Raw genomic sequence first — 17,682 nt, forward strand, 5'->3', positions numbered from 1 at the left:
CAAGCTGGAGTACAGTGGTATGATCTTGTCTCACTGCAACCTCCGCCTCCTGGGTTCAAGCAATTCTCCTGCCTCAGCCTCCCAAGTAGCAGGGACTACAGACGTGCGCCACCACGCCCAGCTAATTTTTGTATTTTTGGTAGACACAGGATTTCACCACGTTGGCCAGGATGGCATCGATCTCTTAACCTCGTGATCTGCCCGCCTCAGCCTCCCAGATTTTTGTATTTTTAGTAGAGACAGAGTTTTACTATTAGGTCTGGCTGGTCTCAAACTCCTGACCTCAGGTGATCCACCTGCCTCGCCCTCTTAAAGTGCTGGGATTACAGGCATTAGCCACAGCCACCCACCCCTACAACCCTTTTTATAAGGCAACTGCATCAAAGATGTAACCTTCCCAACAGAGGAAGACCAATGATTTGACCAGGAAGTTTGCAAAATGAATATTACTTCACTCTTTCTGTAATCTGCATACAATGGCAACCTAATCATTATTCCCGAGAGTTAAGTATGGGTGCTCCAAAGAACCCATTTTTTTTCTCTATCTCAGTTGTCTCTCTCAGTGCTTTTTTCAAAATGTCACAAAGCTCATAATTCAAGAACAAGGGGAGCCTTCCTGTGTGTATAACACTGATGAAACAGGAAGGAAAAGCATAGTCCATCTATCTGACAGGCTATCACACTGACATTAAAAGTAAAAATAACTATAGTGTTGTATGGTTTGCTGTATCTTACATTTTACATAAAAAAGTTAAAAGAAGATGTTCGATTCTACGTAGCAATATGCAAAATACTTATTCTATAATGACATTTTTAAAAGGTAGAATACAAAATATTTTTGAAATCTCTGACTCACCAAAACTATCTCTGTGGCAGAGCGTCATGGCTTTGCTCACAGCAGTGAGAAGAAGATTCCATCTCAGCAGGAAGCTGGCGGCCAATTTGATAAACTCTTCTTTGCTTCTGCTTGGCTATTAAGTTTTTGTGAGAAAAAAAAGGCTGCAGTTTGTGATAAAATCAAGAAGCACAGTATGTTTTCAAATGCACACATTTGTCATGCACATGCATTTTTAAAGAGCTTAAGAAGAGAAAGTCGAAATAACAAGAGTGGAAACTGAGGCAGTAGGGCCAATGTCTGGTCTTTCTCCATCTTCCATGAAGATGGTTCCAGGGCAGAGCCCTTTAAAGTTGGTGAAGAGAAGGAGGGAGGGACGTGGAAAATTGGCTTGCTTTTTCTCGTAAAATCACCATGTAATTTTTTTATTTTTTTGGACATATGGCCTTCCTGTTGCCCAGGCTGGAGTGCAGTAGTACGATCTTGGCCCACTGCAGCCTCGAACTCCTGGACTTAAGACATCCTCCCACTTGAGCCTCCTGGGACGACAGGCATGCACCACTGCCTATGACTAATTTAATTTTGGGGGGGAGGTGGGGTAGAGATAAGGGTCTCACTGTGTTGCTCAAGCTGTTCTTGAACTTCTGGGCTCAAGTGATCCTCCTGCCTCAGCCTCCCAAAAACACTGGGATTAGAGGTATAAGCCACCATGCCCAGCACTATTCAGTTTTAGAAAAAGAGGTCACTTGTGATGTGTGACACAGAAACACTGTAGGGACAGCCTCATTGAAGTCCGCTTGGGAATGGGCCATCGAGAGGGGTGGGGGCTGTTTTATTCCTGCACTTCTGCATGTCTAATCTGATTGTGTAAAAGGGGCACAGAATCCCATAATAATGAAAAGTAGAGTTGCCTATTTGGAAAAGCTGGTCATCATGCTTGCTGTGTAAGCAATCTCCAGACTGGAAAGTCCCAGCCCCTGCATCCAGTGGAACCAAGGTCATCTGACAGCCTCATTGGCACTAACCTGGGTACCAATAAGATGCCGCTGCGTGCAGAGTAAGAAGTTCCCTCTACCCAGACAGAGAGCAGCCTTGGGCCACACTTGAAGCCATCTATAAGCCATAAGTCATGGATTTCAAATGCGTCTGTTGATATGCATGCTCCAAGCCTCTTCTCATACTCACTCACATGCCTGTGGACCAACCACAGCTCCACCACATGTCCTTGAGGAAGAGATGGAGAGGCTGGCTAGGAACAAAGGAATGCTCTTTCTTGTCATTGCTTCTTTTCCCTTCTGCCCCAGCGAAACCCTCGGCACAGCAGAAAGTGGCCCTGAGCGTCAGGGGATGTGAGGTCCTTTCGGTAGCAGCATCCTCCTCAGTGTTCCTCACTATCTGAGATGAACTCTTGGGAGGAGCCCCTTCCCATCGGTGTTCAGCAGAGGGTCTTAGGTCGGAGGGACAATGCGAGTACAAAACCAAAGGGATGTGGCCGGACACGGTGGCTCACGCCTGTATTCCCAGCATGTCGGGAGGCTGAGGCAGGCAGATCGTTTGAGGTCAGGAGTTCAAGACCCGTCTGGCCAACATGGCAAAACCCTGTCTCTACTAAAAATACAAAAATTAGCCAGGTGGAGAGGCTGGCACCTGTAATCCCAGCTACTCGGGAGGCTAAGACAGGAGAATCACTTGAACCTGGGAGGCAGAGGTTGCAGTGAGCTGAGATCGTACTACTGCACTCCAGCTTGGGTGACAGAGCGAGACTCTATCTCAATAAATAAATAAATAATCAATCAATCAATCAATCAACCAACCCACAGGGATACTTCCTAAAAGCATCGAGGAATGCAGCTCTGAGTGACCAGGTCTGTCTCCGCACAAACATTTGAAAGTCAGCCATAAACACCATCGAGGGCTCTTCCCATCACCTCCAGTGCAGCACTTCATGTCCCCGGACACAAAAGCTCCTCCAGGACCCAAACTGCCTTCTGCTCACTGGCTGCCAGATGCTAACTGAAGCCATGGGACATCTCGGACAAGCCCAAGGGTGTGCATCTTAACAGTCTGAGCATTTGATTGACAATAATCTGGTGTGTAAAAATCAGTTCAGCTATTTTACAAAAAAAGGTCTTCAAAGGCATGCAGTTCCAGAAACACCATTTTTCTAACATGCCTCCTTTGTGATGGCTGAAGGTACAGTGACGGACTTGGGAAACACAGCGCTCTGTGGTTTACGATGTAGGACGGCAGGGTTGGTGGTGATGATCTCAGTGGGTTCATCTAGTTAAAGCTGGAAGCTGAGCTCCAGTTTCCGTTTAAGGAACAGACGGTGGACAGCTATCTGTGAGGATGTACAATATAAGCCTTCAGCTAGTGAATGAATACATGTCTCAGCAGCCATCCAGCTCTGGACATGGTCACTGCTGTTATAAATAAGCTTTGCCTGAGATCAACAGGAGGAATAAAAACCATACAGAATCTGGGATAATTATTTTCAAGGAGCAAATGAGACCAGACAGCTGCCAAGGGTTGGAACTGGCTTTTGAGCTCTTCCCTGAGGATTTTTCTGGTTCATATCTAGGAGGTTTAAGATCCCTAAGTCCCCTTCAGTCCTCTTGGTCTCAATTATTATTTCTCCCCTTTCTTCTCAACTGAGAGGTGAGACATACAGACAAGACCAGGCAGATGGCACAAGGAACTGGCCGCAACATGGCCAGCTTTTAAAAACATAGCCCTAAGCCACACGCCCAGCTCCAGGCCCTTGGAGTCTTCGTTCTCTCCACCAGTGTGGAGTGCTCCTTCCTCCTTAGGTAGGCTCACGCTGCTCTTGAATGCCCAATTCCCCCTCTCAGCTTATTTTAATCCTACACATGCTTTGTATCCCAGTTTTAAGTCCCACCTTCTCTTCAAGGCCTTTCCCAAGCACTTCAGCCTTGGCAAGCACAGCGTCTCAAGAGGTGGGGCCTGGGCTGCCTCATTCCCTCTAGGTGTTTTTTTGTTTGTTTTTAGATGGAGTCTTGCTTTCATAGCCCAGGCTGGAGTGCAGTGGCTCTCGGCCCACTGCAGCCTCTGCCTCCTGGATTCAAGCGATTCTCCTGCCTCAGCCTCCTGAGTGGCTGGGACTACAGGCATGCACCACCACGCCCAGCTAATTTTTTTTTGTATTTTTAGTAAAGACGGGATTTCACCATGTGTGCCAGGCTGGTCTTGAACACCTGACCTCATGTGATACTCCCGCCTTGGCCTCCCAAAGTGCTGGGAGTACAGGCATGAGCCACCGTGCCTGGCCTCCCTCTAGGTTTTAACCCACAGCCCCTAGCTCTCCCCATCTGCCTGGGCCCATGGAGCGAGCGGCCGTGGCTTCTCTCGTGGCATTCTCAGCTCTCCACAGGTGACTCCCCCCATGGAGGATGATGAAAATCAAGCCCAGGATCCCACTGAAGCAAATCGCAAGAGCCACATTGGTGAGAACGACCAAACCTGCCGATATCCACAACTAAGCCATCTTTGGGCTTTTGAAATCAAGCCAGATACTTTACTGGAACATATGTGCAAAACATGCAGACAAGCGCGGTTCTACCCCCAAAAACAGACAAAACCCCTCCTCCTCTTCCACACTCCCACTGGTGCAATACACACCTGTACACCCACTCACCCACACCCACTTACACATATGCTCACACACAGTCACACACATGCTCACCTGTCCACACACTCATCCACACATGCTCATCCACTTACACACACACGCTGCACATGCTTACGCACACCCACTCACCTGTACACCACGCTTACCACATCCACAGACACACATGCTCACACACACACTGACACACATGCTCACCGCAGGCTTGTCCCCCCTCCACACCCATGCACGCAAACTTGCACACACACACTTGTGTGATGTGCTCCCCCCAGCCCCCATTCTCCGCCTTACTGCAGAGTTCAATGCTACCCCCTGCCCTCACACCCAGGCCACCCTTGACATCTTTCTGACCAGAGCCTAAGAAGCCTCTTTCCCATCCCCTAGGCAATGGACACTCATTTATCTAGACTAGTCAACACACGTTTTTAAAAAAATTTAAAGTCACAGCTTCCTACCTGGAACACAAATGCTTGGAGATGTGAAGACAGACAGCTGAGGAATACATTGAGATCTGTTGATGTTCCCAGCAAAGAAATTAAGTTTCTTAAACCTACAAAGACACAAAATAAACAAACAAAAAGATTGCATGCACCAGAGCAGAATTTCTCTGTAGGTATTTTTGTACTGGGTAACCTAGGGAACATCACTGAACAATAGCTCAAAGAGACTCCCCAGGGCCTCACGCTCATTGTGAACGCAGAGGATGTCCTGAGGCTGGCTTTGTCACCTCTGCGGTCATCTATTCAGGGTTACATGGACATGCCTGTTGTAAGCCATCTCTGTCACTTGTTGAAATAGAAATATTTTGAAACCATAACTACACCTTGAGATTATCCAGACCTTGTCTTCAGATGAGCTCACTGCACGTACAGACGTGACCTCACCTGTCCTTGCCATCTTCATAAAAGGGCTGGTTTATTCATGTCATTTAAGTGAAGGCAGACATCAAAGCTGCTGAGAGAGGGTGAGCACCTCGCCTGCGGTTATGCACTCAGTGAGGTGGAGCCCGGTGTGAGGTCAGGTCCTGGGTCCTCCACCTGCACAGGTAGCACTGACAGAGAAAGAACAGCCTTTGACCTTGCCAGCTTTTTGAGTGCTTCTGCATACCAAACAGAGTTTGGAACACTGAGTCCGTTGCAGTGGCCCCCCTCAGGCTTGGGGGAGGTGCACTTGGACTTGGAATTGGAAGCATTTGCCTGCAGGTATCAGCAGTGGCTGTCAGTTTCCTGTCAGTCTCCTATCTCCCTGCAAAACTACATCTTCCTGTTGGGACTCACGAAGACGCCAGTAGGGGCACAGGTGCCCTGGCCAGACCAGTGTGCAGTCTGGAAGGCACCTGGCGGGGTGGGGGTGGGGAGGTCTCATGCCCTCCTGGAACTCCCTGGGCTCCAGCTGGGGGCAAGAGCAGGGTTTGGAGAGCCAGTGCCTTGCGAACAGGGACCTTTTGGGTTCCTACTAATAAGAACTGCAGAATTACTAATCAGAATTAGTAATTCTACTAATAGCTCTGAAGCCTGCTAGATTAGGTGTTAACCTTTTAGGTGCTGGATTGGTGGGGGAAGAAGTGCCCTACGGGAGGATCTGGGATTGGGGACAGCCAGGGGACACTATCAAGAGACAGAAGAGTGGAGGGGAGCAGGCGGAGGTCGAGGTCATTCACCAATAGGGATGTATTTTAATAACTCACACAGCCCTACCAAAGCCAGGCCTACTTCAAGGTGAAAGAAAGAGGATGGGCTAAGTTTTAGGTGGTGCTTTTATGTACTCCTGAATCCTGTATCCATCAAGTCACAAAACACTGACGTGCTCCTGTGGGCCGGTGCAAAGCTGGGTGGCCCAGGGTGAATAAGACACAGCTGACAGCCTGAGGGAGCTCACGAGAGCTGGGCAGGCAGCTACAGACACAGCCGAGAGCACTAGCAAGGCGTCATGCCCACAGAGGTTTGGCTTACCTGGGGCATCTGGTAGTGAGTGTTTGGAAAGGGCACACACAGGGAGCCTGGCACCCTCTCTGTAGCCATCATAGGAGGGCCTAGAGATGCCCATAATCCATCATCAGTAGCCATTCGGCATCTCCCTGCCTCCCACGTCCTCCCTGAGTCTGGAGAGCTCCTTCTGCCACTATGTTCACTCGCCAGGGACATAACAACACACACCAGCCAGCAATGTGAGCTCTTTAATGAAGGGGGATTTTTTTTTCTTGAAAAACAATGACAAAAGATCAATAGCAAAGGGCAGGAATATCCACCTGTTTCCTATCACTTGTCTGGAAAGTAATGAAATATGGTGAAGGCACCATTGTTAAACTTCACATTGCAAGTAAAAGAGTGGTGGGAGAATGTAGCAGGTCAGACATCTAGCTCAAAGCAGTTCAGGCACGATTGAGGAGACACAGGAGCCTGTGCATGTACAACACAGATGCAGAAACTAAACTTTTTCCCCACAGGAGATATTCTGGTGATACTGTCAAGCAGCAAGCACACTCATCTAGTCGTTCATTAACTCAACCAGCGGGCATTAGCACTGCTGCCCTGTCCGGCCCTGGGGTGGGTCCCGGGGGCACAGGGATAGCGCATTCCCTGGGGTGTTCATCACCCCACTACAGGAAGACAAGTGTGAGCAGACAACTTAGACCATCAGAGTTATAAAGTTCCACCTCTATTAAGAAATTCATGAGTTAACCATGGCCATGCTAGCCCCAAATCTATGCCCGCCGCACCAATAAAGCAAGCCGCAGAAGGAAGATTACATTTCATCTCTGGGTTGTTCTCCAGCTCATCTGCGCCGCTCCGGTCACTTGCCGGGGCTTTCTTAGAAGTAGCCAAAGTGTCTTGATTGATGATGGCCTGCAGATCCGACTTCAGAACACTGACTCGCCTCTTACTTTTCAATACCATTCTCATAGTCTAAAGACGATGGGGAGGCATAATACTTAATTCAATCTTGTCATTTTATTTTTGCCTAACTCTCCTCCTAATTGATAAGACTTTTGTTGCGGGGGAGAAAGAAACATTGATGCAGGTATTACCCATTAAAAATGAATCTTAACAAGGAAAAGGTTAAAATTACACACATTCTAGAACTGCCCTTCTGAAAAGCAGCATTTAGAAAGAAGGCATCTCTAGATCGATGTATTCAGGGCTATCTGGGCATAGCTGCTGCTGCTTCTATGCACCCCACTCACCCCATGCCCAAATGGCTCTAGAGAGGGAGCCCGTGGATTGGGCCTCTGTGAGGAAGGTGTAGGTAGAGGCTGCACCAATCCTGAGGGCTTGGCTGTGGGATTCAGAAGCTGGCTGTCCCTTCCTCGTGGGAGCCTTGGCCATGAGGAATTTAGCCTGTGGGAGGTGATATCCTTAGCTGTCAAATGGGGACAATCTAGTCCCCGACCCTGTCCGACTGCCTGGGATGCACTTAGTGGTCCTCACAGCAGTCCTGGGAGAAGGTGCGAGTTACCCCTATCTTTCACAGAGGAGGGCACGGAGGGCTCTTGGGGTATGAAGTAACTTTCCCGAGGGGCAGTAAGTGGGAAGATAAGACTCAGAGCAGGGGTTGGCTCCAGAACCCATGCTTGTTGCTCTGCTTGGGTTGAGAGGAACAGCATGCTGCAGGGTCATTGCCAGACCAACCGAGTCAGGACTGTGAGAGCCTTGGAGAACAGGACCGGCCATGAGGAATGCAGTGGGACAAGATGCCGCCGGGCTCAGAGTCTGGAGAGGGGTCTGTGCTGGAGGATGGAGCCCAGCACCGGGTCACAGAAGCCCCAGCTGGGCTTCTCCCAGAAGAGACTGATTTGGAACAGAGTGACAGTCCCCAGGCTCTGTCCCAATAGGGCACTTGCAGGACTTGAGAGGGAACTCCTGGTGGCCCATGAGCCATGTGCCAGCATCATAGAGTGTTTTCTTCAGCCCTTCTCAACCTTTCTCTAAATTGCCCCAGGAGTGAAAAGGTCAGAGCTGAAGTAACTGATGTCCTGGTAACACTGAGTCCGCAGGGCCACACACACAGGTGAAGAATGTGTTTCTCTGTCTTTCATAGGTTCTGCTACAAGCCACTGTTATCTCTGACACTGGCACCTCTGTGTGGGGCCTCACTCAGTTGTCTTTTATTTTTATTTTTTCATTTTTTTGAGATGGAATCTCACTCTGTTGTCTAGGCTGGAGTGTAGTGGCACAATCTTAGCTCACGGCAACCTCCACTTCCCAGGTTCAAGATATTCTCCTACCTCAGCCTCCAGTGTAGCTGGGACTACAGGCATGTGCCACCATGCTCAGCTAGTTTTTGTATTTTTAAGTTTCTTTTTGATAGAGACAAAGTTTTGCCCTGTTGGCCAGGCTGGTCTTGAACTCCTGACCTTAAGTAATCCACCTGTCTCAGCCTCCCAAAATTCTGGGATTACAGGTGTAAACCCCCCATGCCCGACCATCGGGCATCTTTTAAATGTTGACCTGCTTTCCCTCCTGCTCTGAGAGGCCAGGAGCTTGAGCCTTCCTGAGGAGGGGCGGAAAGGGGTCAGGCTGCTAGTTTTGAGTCACAGGGGCCACCTGGACTCCCCTGCCAGTAACCAGGCAAGGCCACCCGGCCTGCCCTCTGCCCTGCAGATGGATGGAGAGACCACCTGCTCTTAACAGGGACTTAGAGCTTTCACTTCTTTTCAGGAAGCTGCTTTGTTCCCTCCTATCTACTTGGCTGAAACCTACCTTAGCCATGTTGGAAAGGTACGTCTTTCTTCTTAGTCTTTTGACAAATAGAGTAACTTCTGTTAAGAACAACACATATGGCTATTAATATAACTTCAAGTTCTCATGTGGGCAGTGGGGAAGAGGAGGTACACGTTTGGGGTAGGAAGGCACAGCTGGCTAAACTGCAACCTCCCCACCCCCTGTCTGCCGGCCCTCTCTGAGTGGCTAGCAGTTCCTGGCAGGAGCCACTTGGCTGAAATGTCCCCATGTGCCAGAAAAGTTAAGTAACCCCAGCATCTGACATGAGTGCTACTATGATCTGAATGTTTGTGTCCCACACCCCCAATTTCACATGCAGGCCTTGAACAGATAGCCCAGTGGAAGCAGCATTCAGAGACTGCAGCCTGGCAGCCAGACAGACGGGGAAAGCAGTCCAGAAACTCAACAGGGAGATGGTGTAATTCTGGTATGAGGCATGAATGCCCTGGTGAATATGCACACCTAGAACCCCTTGACCTGCCAAAAGTCCATGTTATTATTCAGAAGAGAAATAGCTAAGAGGGGTGTGGCTTAATCAGTGCCAACATCTATCACCAGCACTAAAATCCTGAGCGGATTTTAGAAATCCTGAGCGGGTTGGGCCTTCGGACTGTGGCTGAGCGCATGGGGCAGCTGCTGAAAGTTACCACCCAGGATGGAATCAGACGCTTCGTCTATGCTTACAGAATTTATTTATGTATTTATTTACTTTTAAGACAGAGTCTTGCTCTGTCACCCAGGCTGGAGTGCAGTGACATGATCATGGCTCACTGCAGCCTCAACCTCCTGGGCTCAAGTGATCCTCCTGCCTCAGCCTTCTGAGTAGCTAGGACCATAGCAGTGTGCTACCCAGTTGATTTTTAAAACTATTTTTTGTGCAGAGACAGGATCTCACTACGTTGACCAGGATGGTCTCAAACTCCTGGGCTCAAGTGATCCTCTTGCCTCGGCCTCCCAAAGCACTAGGGCTGCAGGCGTGAGCCACCGCACTGGCCCGGAATTAATTTCTTTTCATTGAAACCTACCTTTGAGTTTGGAGATCTGTAAGCAGGCTGGAAAACCTTCCAGAGCATTAAGAAGCCACAGCTTAAATTTCTTACTAAATAGCCGCACAGATTTCAGGTACTGAATAGAAACATCTCCCAAGAAGTCATGAAGGAGAACATCCTCAATTCCCTACAACGAAGGTATCAAGACACTATGATTCTACTGATGGTGCAGATGTGACCAAAGTTCACCCATGCCACAGCGACAGGGCGTGTGTCAACAAGTCTGAGAGCCAGTCCCCACCCAGTCTGAGGGGGCAGCACCACCAGCTCTGCCACTGCTTCTCTTGCAGGACATCAGGCTGGTGCAGCCACAATTAGAATTTTTTTCAAATGTTTTTAAAATATTGATAACTGATTCAAATTAAACACACACACACACACACACACACACACACACACACACACACGCACTGCTGGCCAATACTAGGTGGGTCAAACCAAACATATTTAAGGGCTGAACCCAGCTTCCAGTTTTCAATGTTTGTATTAAAAACTTGGAAGTACTAGATGATTTTTATAAAAAAATAATAAAAGGTAAGGCTTATGACTCGCTGAAGGAGAACACATTTTTAAACCAGAAAAGATATAGACCTGACCCTCCAAATACAATCACTTTAGAGATAGAGCTTCAACCAAAGCAAAGCAAAACAAAACAAAAACCCTGAAGTTATGCCTATTACAAAGCAATTATTCCAATTAGTCATTTTAGAACGTCTTCTTTTACAGAAATTCCCAGAGAAAGAACATTGACTAATTCGGACTTCACTGGTGTGAAACCATAAGTCGCTATGTGCATTGGCTTTTGGTTTCCATGAGCTAATTCACAAAGGAAAGCTGAGTGTTAGGCAGATATCAAAGGGCTCCTGGTGCTCACATCCCCCCCATTCACTCCTCAGAGGACCATGGAGATGGCAGGGAGCTGGAGCTGTGGGTCCAAACCCAGCATTTGCTGCCCATTTCTGCAACGGATATAACCCAGAGACTCACGTGTCCTCCTACCTTGTACAGCTGGACGTCGTAGCACTTGAGGAGCTGGCACACGTCAGGCAATGACATCAGCATGACTGTATCTTGCGGCCGAGACTTCCAGAAGGAAGTAAGCAAGTCCTCTACCTGGGGCAAGTAACAGAGAAAATCGCCAAAACTCATTCTGCACCTCGCAAGACTAACCACCTCCCCCAGATACTTCCTTAGCCCCAGATGACAATGGGATGAATTTTGTTCCAGCGCGCGTAAAGGTTTGCCTCTGAGCTTTTCTTAGCTGTATTTTGGAAGAATTCTTTCCAGCAACCTGTCTGAGAGTGCCTGCGACTTGGATGTGATAATGCAGAAAGCTATCGAAATTTTCTTAAGGCAGTTTCCAGAAGGGAGGCTGTTTCTGACCACAAGGGGGCTCCAGTTGACTATACTAGCATGGGGACTGGGCCACAGGGCACGGCCAAGAGAGAATAAATGTTCATTGACTGACTGACTGACTGCCTCCATCGTTTTTCAGCTCAGAGGCAGGTGTGATGGTACTTAATCTAAGAGACCTCCTCCTTGCCATCAAGTTAGAAGTCACCTAACGACTGTGGAAGAAAAGGGGACTGATGCGGCTCTACACGGGAGCCTTCTCTAAAGACTTATGTGGACAGCTTCGTGGAGGATCAAAACGGCGGCTCCTCTTTTCTGTTTTTTCCCATGTTGACTCTTCCGTTTCCGTTCTTGAACCAGGTGGCCAATCTGCGTCGCAACCAATAAAGACTCTCGCCTGTTTGGGATGTACCGCGAGGCACCACAGCCTTGTCTTACCGCCGTGGCTCTGGTGCTAGGACCTGCCAGCAACACCAGACAAGGCACTGGCCCCATGCGCAGGTCGTCAAGGAAGAAGTGAGAGTCAGCTCCTGAATTACATGGCCACAGGCCCTGATTTAAAATCCTGTTATCAGGGACATTAATTCTACAGAAGACTTCTCCAAAGAGACTCCCGAGAAATGCAACACAGGGCGTAGCAATCCCTTTTCTCTCAGGCTGGGGACCCTGGAGCATGGCGCTTTGGGGCAGGGGTCTGAGTGCAGCCACCCCACAGCCCCTCGCTGCTCATCCCCCACCACCCGCGTCCAGATCACCAAACCGTGTCGCACCTGCCTTTGAATATTTCTCCAGCCTGACCCCATTTCTCTCTGATATCACTGTCACTGCCACAGATCTGACCCTTGTCGCTTCTCAGCTCAACTGTGACAAAACCTCCTGCTCCATGAAGGCCGAGCCCTGTTATCACTGCTCCCACATTGTCTTCGCAATGAGTCAGGGTTTCTCCGGGGGCATCCAACACCCTTTCTAGTATCTGCCCACTTTCCCACCTCCCCTTTGGCTTCTCTTCTTTAGAAATAATAAAATCTAGGCCAAGCGTGGTGGCTCACGCCTGTAATCCCAGCACTTTGGGAGGCTGAGGCAAGCGGATCACCTGAGGTCAGGAGTTCGAGACCAGCCTGGCCAACATGTGGAAACCCCATCTCTACTAAAAATACAAAAAATTAGCTAGGTATGGTGGTGCACGCCTGTGGTCCCAACTACTCGGGAGGCTGAGGCAGGAGAATCGCTTGAACTCAGGAGGTGGAGGTACAGTGAGCCGAGATTGCACCACTGCACTCCAGCCTGTGTGACAGAGCAAGACTCTGTCTCAGAAAAAAAGAAGAAGAATACAATCTAGTCATAGAGACCTTTTTGTCGTGCCCGTAAACGTCCTGCTGCCTTTACCTGCACCATGGGCTCTACCTGGAATCCTTCTCCTACCCCATTTTCTGTCTATTGCACCTCTGCCTTTCCCACTAGAGTTGGCACAACGTGACCTGCTTTGGAAGCACTCCCTGGCCTTCTCTGTTACTTTTCTCTGGGACCCAGAATAGTCTGATCATACAACTATTCTAGAACTTTCCACATTGCATCATATTTATTGGGTAATATTGTTCCTTCCATTACCAGACTACTAACTTCTCAAGTCTCACGGAGAATACCTTCCTAGTCCCGGTAACAGTGTAGGTCACAGGATAGGAATTAAATAAGTATTTGTTGAGTAAGTGAAGAAGGAAAGGAATATGTGACATATGCAGTGTGGATAGATATTTATAACATTGCATCAACAGGACAGGGGGCATCCTGAAGGCATCTTGGTTTCTCCCTCACTAGAATGCTTTACGCTGAGTAGGTAGCAAATGAGCTCGTGCTGAATGAACGTTATTACCCAAAGTTGAAGTGCTTAGAATATACTAAAGCATCAGAAAAAAGTCTCATTTGAATGTGCACTTGTTTCCTTGGATTTTCATCTCACACTGCAAAAGATGAAATTCAGAACAGCTGAAAGTTTTATTCATGTTTTCCACAGCAGATTCTAGGATAAAATCCAATCGTGACAATACCCATGCCAGATCACTCAGCTGCGAAGTCCTGCTCCATCTTCAGTTAGCGCAGATCAATAAAACGGCTCTTCAGTACCGTTGAAGAATCCAGGGTGAATTTTATTACTAATACTTTATTCAAAATCAGCAGAACTAGGATCTAAAAAATAGCCGAATTTGTATTTAGAGCCTTACGTTATTTGTATTAGTGCCTTGGAGAATTTCCAGCTGATTACACTGAATATCAATGTCACCTTCAAGAACTCAGTAACTACAACATAAGTGCATAGCATATAAGCACTTCGGTGCACTGGACATCTGTTGATGGGGTCTCTTCAAATAAAATGATTAATAATGACTCATAAATGCTTGTAGTTTATAGATAAAACCCTACCCTCTCGAATTCTTGATTCCTCACGTTGAGTAAAACGTCTCGACAATAGTTGCAGTATTCGTCAGCAAGAAAGGCCATCTGGAAAGAATGCAGAAAATTATTTAAGCTCGTGGGCCACTTCAAAAACGAACTGATCCTCACAGACTTTTCTGAAGCTCTCAGAGGCTGCTCTTGTTGCAATTCTCATATGAGAATAGCTGGGCTCTTCACTTGGACCACAGCATTTTGTTCGTTTGTTTCTATAAAGTAATGCAGACCTTCTAGGGTGATAGTTCATGTCTGTTTTTCATTTCAATGTTATAACTCATATTTGCAGATTTGTTCTACCACTACAAAGGCCACCAAACTTTGACATCCTTTTCTCTAAACTTCAATGTTCCCCCTCCGTAATCCTCAGCCCTAATTTCTAGAAAATCCTTGTATCTGTTCCTTTCTCTGTCTTGGGAAGAAGCAGTCCCAGGAGGAACCTTGTCATTGGATGTGACAGGGAGCCCAGAACTTCCTGAGCACCATCAAGCCAAGGAAGATTGCTGGTCCTCACTGTCGCATAAAGGCAAATAAAATTCCACGTGACACAACCATGGCCACAGGCATAAAAGGAAGCTATTTACTGCCCTATGCATCACCCAGCATGAAAGGCTAAGTTCCCCACAAGTGTAAACCTACCATTTTATAGGGGTGTTTCTTTGCCAGTTCTTGCTCCCAAAATGGACATCTCCTGAATTCAGACAAAGGGGATCCAACTGGGTTGGTCTTCATCAGTGAATGATCTTCACACTAAAATTCATTTTTGCAATGAATTATGTCTTTAAAGTAAAATACATTATTTTCTGGCATATAAATCATCTTATGATCACACTACTCTAAGTTAAAATTGTATATAACCTTTTAGCCACACCTCTGCACACATTACTGATTCCAGCAGCTTTCCCCTCATATTTTATTACAAATGCTGCTAATTTTCATCTGTAATTCTGTGAACAATGGCATCAGGAAAGGGTTAGGATTTAATATATTACCCAAATGTATGACTCTTGGGGTCATCTATTTACAAATCCTGCATAGCAACGTATAATAAGACTATTATCCATGAGTTATTTAACATCACATATACCTCTACAACCCTTGTCCATGTAATTGTTCCTTCTTAAAGTAAAATCATACCCTGTTTGGGTTACCCTGCCTATTCCATAACAACAGTTGGTTATAACAGAAATCTCAGTGCCATTGCCAATGAGGAAAATGAGGAGCACGGACTTTCCTTTAGAAGAACCAGTTACAGGGCTGGGCACATTGGATCACTTGAGGTCAGTAATTCGAGCCTGGCCAACATGGTGAAACCCCCATCTCTACCGAAAATACAAAAATTAGCCTGGTGTGGTGGCGGGTGCCTGTCGTTCCAGCTACTCAGAAGACTGAAGTGGAAGAATTGCTTGAGCACAGCGGGTGGAGGTTGCAGTGAACCGAGATCGCACCACTGCACTCTAGCCTGGGCATCAAAGAGCGAAACTGCATCTCAAAAAATAAATAATAAAAAAAAGCACCAATTACAGGATGGGAAGGAGGACGAAAGGCGGCATGGCAGAAAGCGAGTGTGACATTCCTCCCTGCGTGGCTCATGCTGCTGTACCCTCTGGGCAAGGGGAGGCATAAAGGCTCCTAGTCTGAATAAAGGGTATGAATTTTATTTGAAATGATTTCTTCAGCATTGTCATAAACTGCTTTTGAATAATTTCCCTTACAATAAAGTAGGATGAAAGAATTTATCCAAGTTGAAAATTGAGCTGCCAACTCTGCTAGGCCATTTTCTCTCCTATCTCATGACCTCCCTCTGACCCTATAGTTCGAAGATCAGCATTCCATCCTTAGCCTGCTCAGTCCTTACGCACCCCAAGCCTCACTAAGTTATTCACTTATGGAATTGCTTTGTGGGTTTTGGTTCATTCCTGCCTATAAGGCATCTGAGGGCAGGTCAGCTTCTCCAACCACCTGTGCCCACCCTTTAGAGGAAGAGTGAGCTCAGCCATCATCCCACGCAGTGCTGCACACACCAGAAACAGATACCACTGTGTCTTCCACCTCTCTGATGCCCCAGTATCAACCAGTACTGCATTGAGGATCAGGGGAGTTTAGGGAGAATGCTCAACTGTCCTCTCAGTGCCCTAAAATCTGACCTTCATAACTCTGTTGTGATTCTGAACCTCTTTGAGAGTCTGATGAAAGCAACTGACTCTCTCCCTGGAGAAAATGCATACTATGCATACAGTATTATGAAGATGCCACATTAAAACTTTCCCCAAAATATTGTTGGAATGACGTAGGGATATGGATGTCTAAATAAATATAAAGCAGAAACAGAGAGGTGACAAATCAAAGGGGTCTCTCTATTGGGTGCTGTCTAAGCCTCATTCATACTGCACTTTAGAATATTGGCTTTATTCAAAGTTGTCGGATGATGGCTCTTCTTGTAAGTGGGTATGGGTGATGCTTAAGTTCATCATGCAGAAGGATGGAGCTATTCCATGAAGTTCATTGGCCTGATCATCAGCGCTTCTGTTAGAGAACTGAGGAATCCTCAATTTCAACTCTGGGCTAGCCTCTCATACTGCAAGGCCCCAACTACAGCCATATTTTCCATGGCACTCACACCCTGACCTCCTGGTTATGTCAATGTTTTTTGAGTGACTGCTATTGCTGGTACTCCTAAAGGCGTGTTTTCAAACACATCAGAATCCCTTGGGGCACTTGAGATCCATGTTCCTAGGCCTCTAGGGAATCCGATGAGATCAGAGCTTTAGATGTATAACAAGCTTCCCTACTGAGCCTTCTGCTCGTCCATGCTGAGAACTGCAGCTTTAGGCAGATGGTCCTTTGTCAAATGCTGCAGAAACCTCTACATTTCAACATGGCACATACAATACAGCATCACCTATTCAGAGGAAGACATCTGACAATGTACTGTTGAGATAATCAAAAAGTGATTACAAGGAGAATATATAAGTGTTTTATTACAAAACATAATAAAGAGCAAATTCATGAGCTTTTGAAGTCAATTCCCAAGGGCTCTTCCTCCATAGACATTACTTAGAGGCATAATCCTTCCATTCAAAACTGCGAAAAGAATTGGATTTTCACAAACAATATTTTTAAAATCATAAATTGACATGTTTCCTTAGCAACATAAACAACCCGAAATCTAAAGTAAAAGTAGAGTACAGAGTCACTAAAGTGTGGATCCCTGCAGGAGATGGCATTCAGGAAGCATGCTGAGGAATTCCAGTGCAGGAGCAATAATTCAGCAAAGCAAAGAAGGGGATGGAGAGAAGTTGATCAGTGGGTTCAAACAGACCATCAGAAGAAATGAGACCTAGGCTTCGATCAATCAGCAGAGTGACTATAGTTAACGAGAATCTATTTTATATTTTCAAATACCCAGAAGAGAATAATTTGGCTGCCCCCAGATAAAGATACATGTTTAAGGCAATAGGTATCCCAATTATACTGATTTGATCTTTACACAATATACAGGTGTATCAAAATATCACGTGTATCCAGAAAATATATACATCTATTACATATCAGTCTTTAATAATCCACAACATGTATCTTTATCTGGGGGCTTTTTTTTTTTTTTTTTTTTTTTTTTTTTTTTTTTTTTTT

General features: G+C 46.7%; 1 protein-coding gene across 2 annotated transcripts in view; it reads right to left on the reverse strand.

The window, feature by feature from the left end:
- Nucleotides 1-17,682, reverse strand: part of RFX8 (RFX family member 8, lacking RFX DNA binding domain) — a 65,782-nt gene that overhangs the window by 7,640 nt on the left and 40,460 nt on the right. The window contains exons 3-10 of one of the 2 annotated variants that reach the window (XM_032255488.1): nucleotides 14,689-14,799; nucleotides 14,047-14,100; nucleotides 11,251-11,364; nucleotides 10,228-10,378; nucleotides 9,182-9,240; nucleotides 7,231-7,387; nucleotides 4,937-5,031; nucleotides 857-971 (exon numbers count right to left, since the gene is read on the reverse strand). In XM_032255488.1, coding sequence (XP_032111379.1) covers nucleotides 857-971; nucleotides 4,937-5,031; nucleotides 7,231-7,387; nucleotides 9,182-9,240; nucleotides 10,228-10,378; nucleotides 11,251-11,364; nucleotides 14,047-14,100; nucleotides 14,689-14,799 — 856 coding nt within the window. Of the gene's footprint in view, nucleotides 1-856; nucleotides 972-4,936; nucleotides 5,032-7,230; nucleotides 7,388-9,181; nucleotides 9,241-10,227; nucleotides 10,446-11,250; nucleotides 11,365-14,046; nucleotides 14,101-14,688; nucleotides 14,800-17,682 lie in introns of those variants that run through there. The other variant, XM_032255489.1, reaches the window with a different exon arrangement.

This window comes from Sapajus apella, unplaced genomic scaffold (genome assembly GCF_009761245.1).
Source record: "Sapajus apella isolate SASKATOON/1434 unplaced genomic scaffold, GSC_monkey_1.0 scaffold89, whole genome shotgun sequence".
NCBI lineage: Eukaryota > Metazoa > Chordata > Mammalia > Primates > Cebidae > Sapajus > Sapajus apella.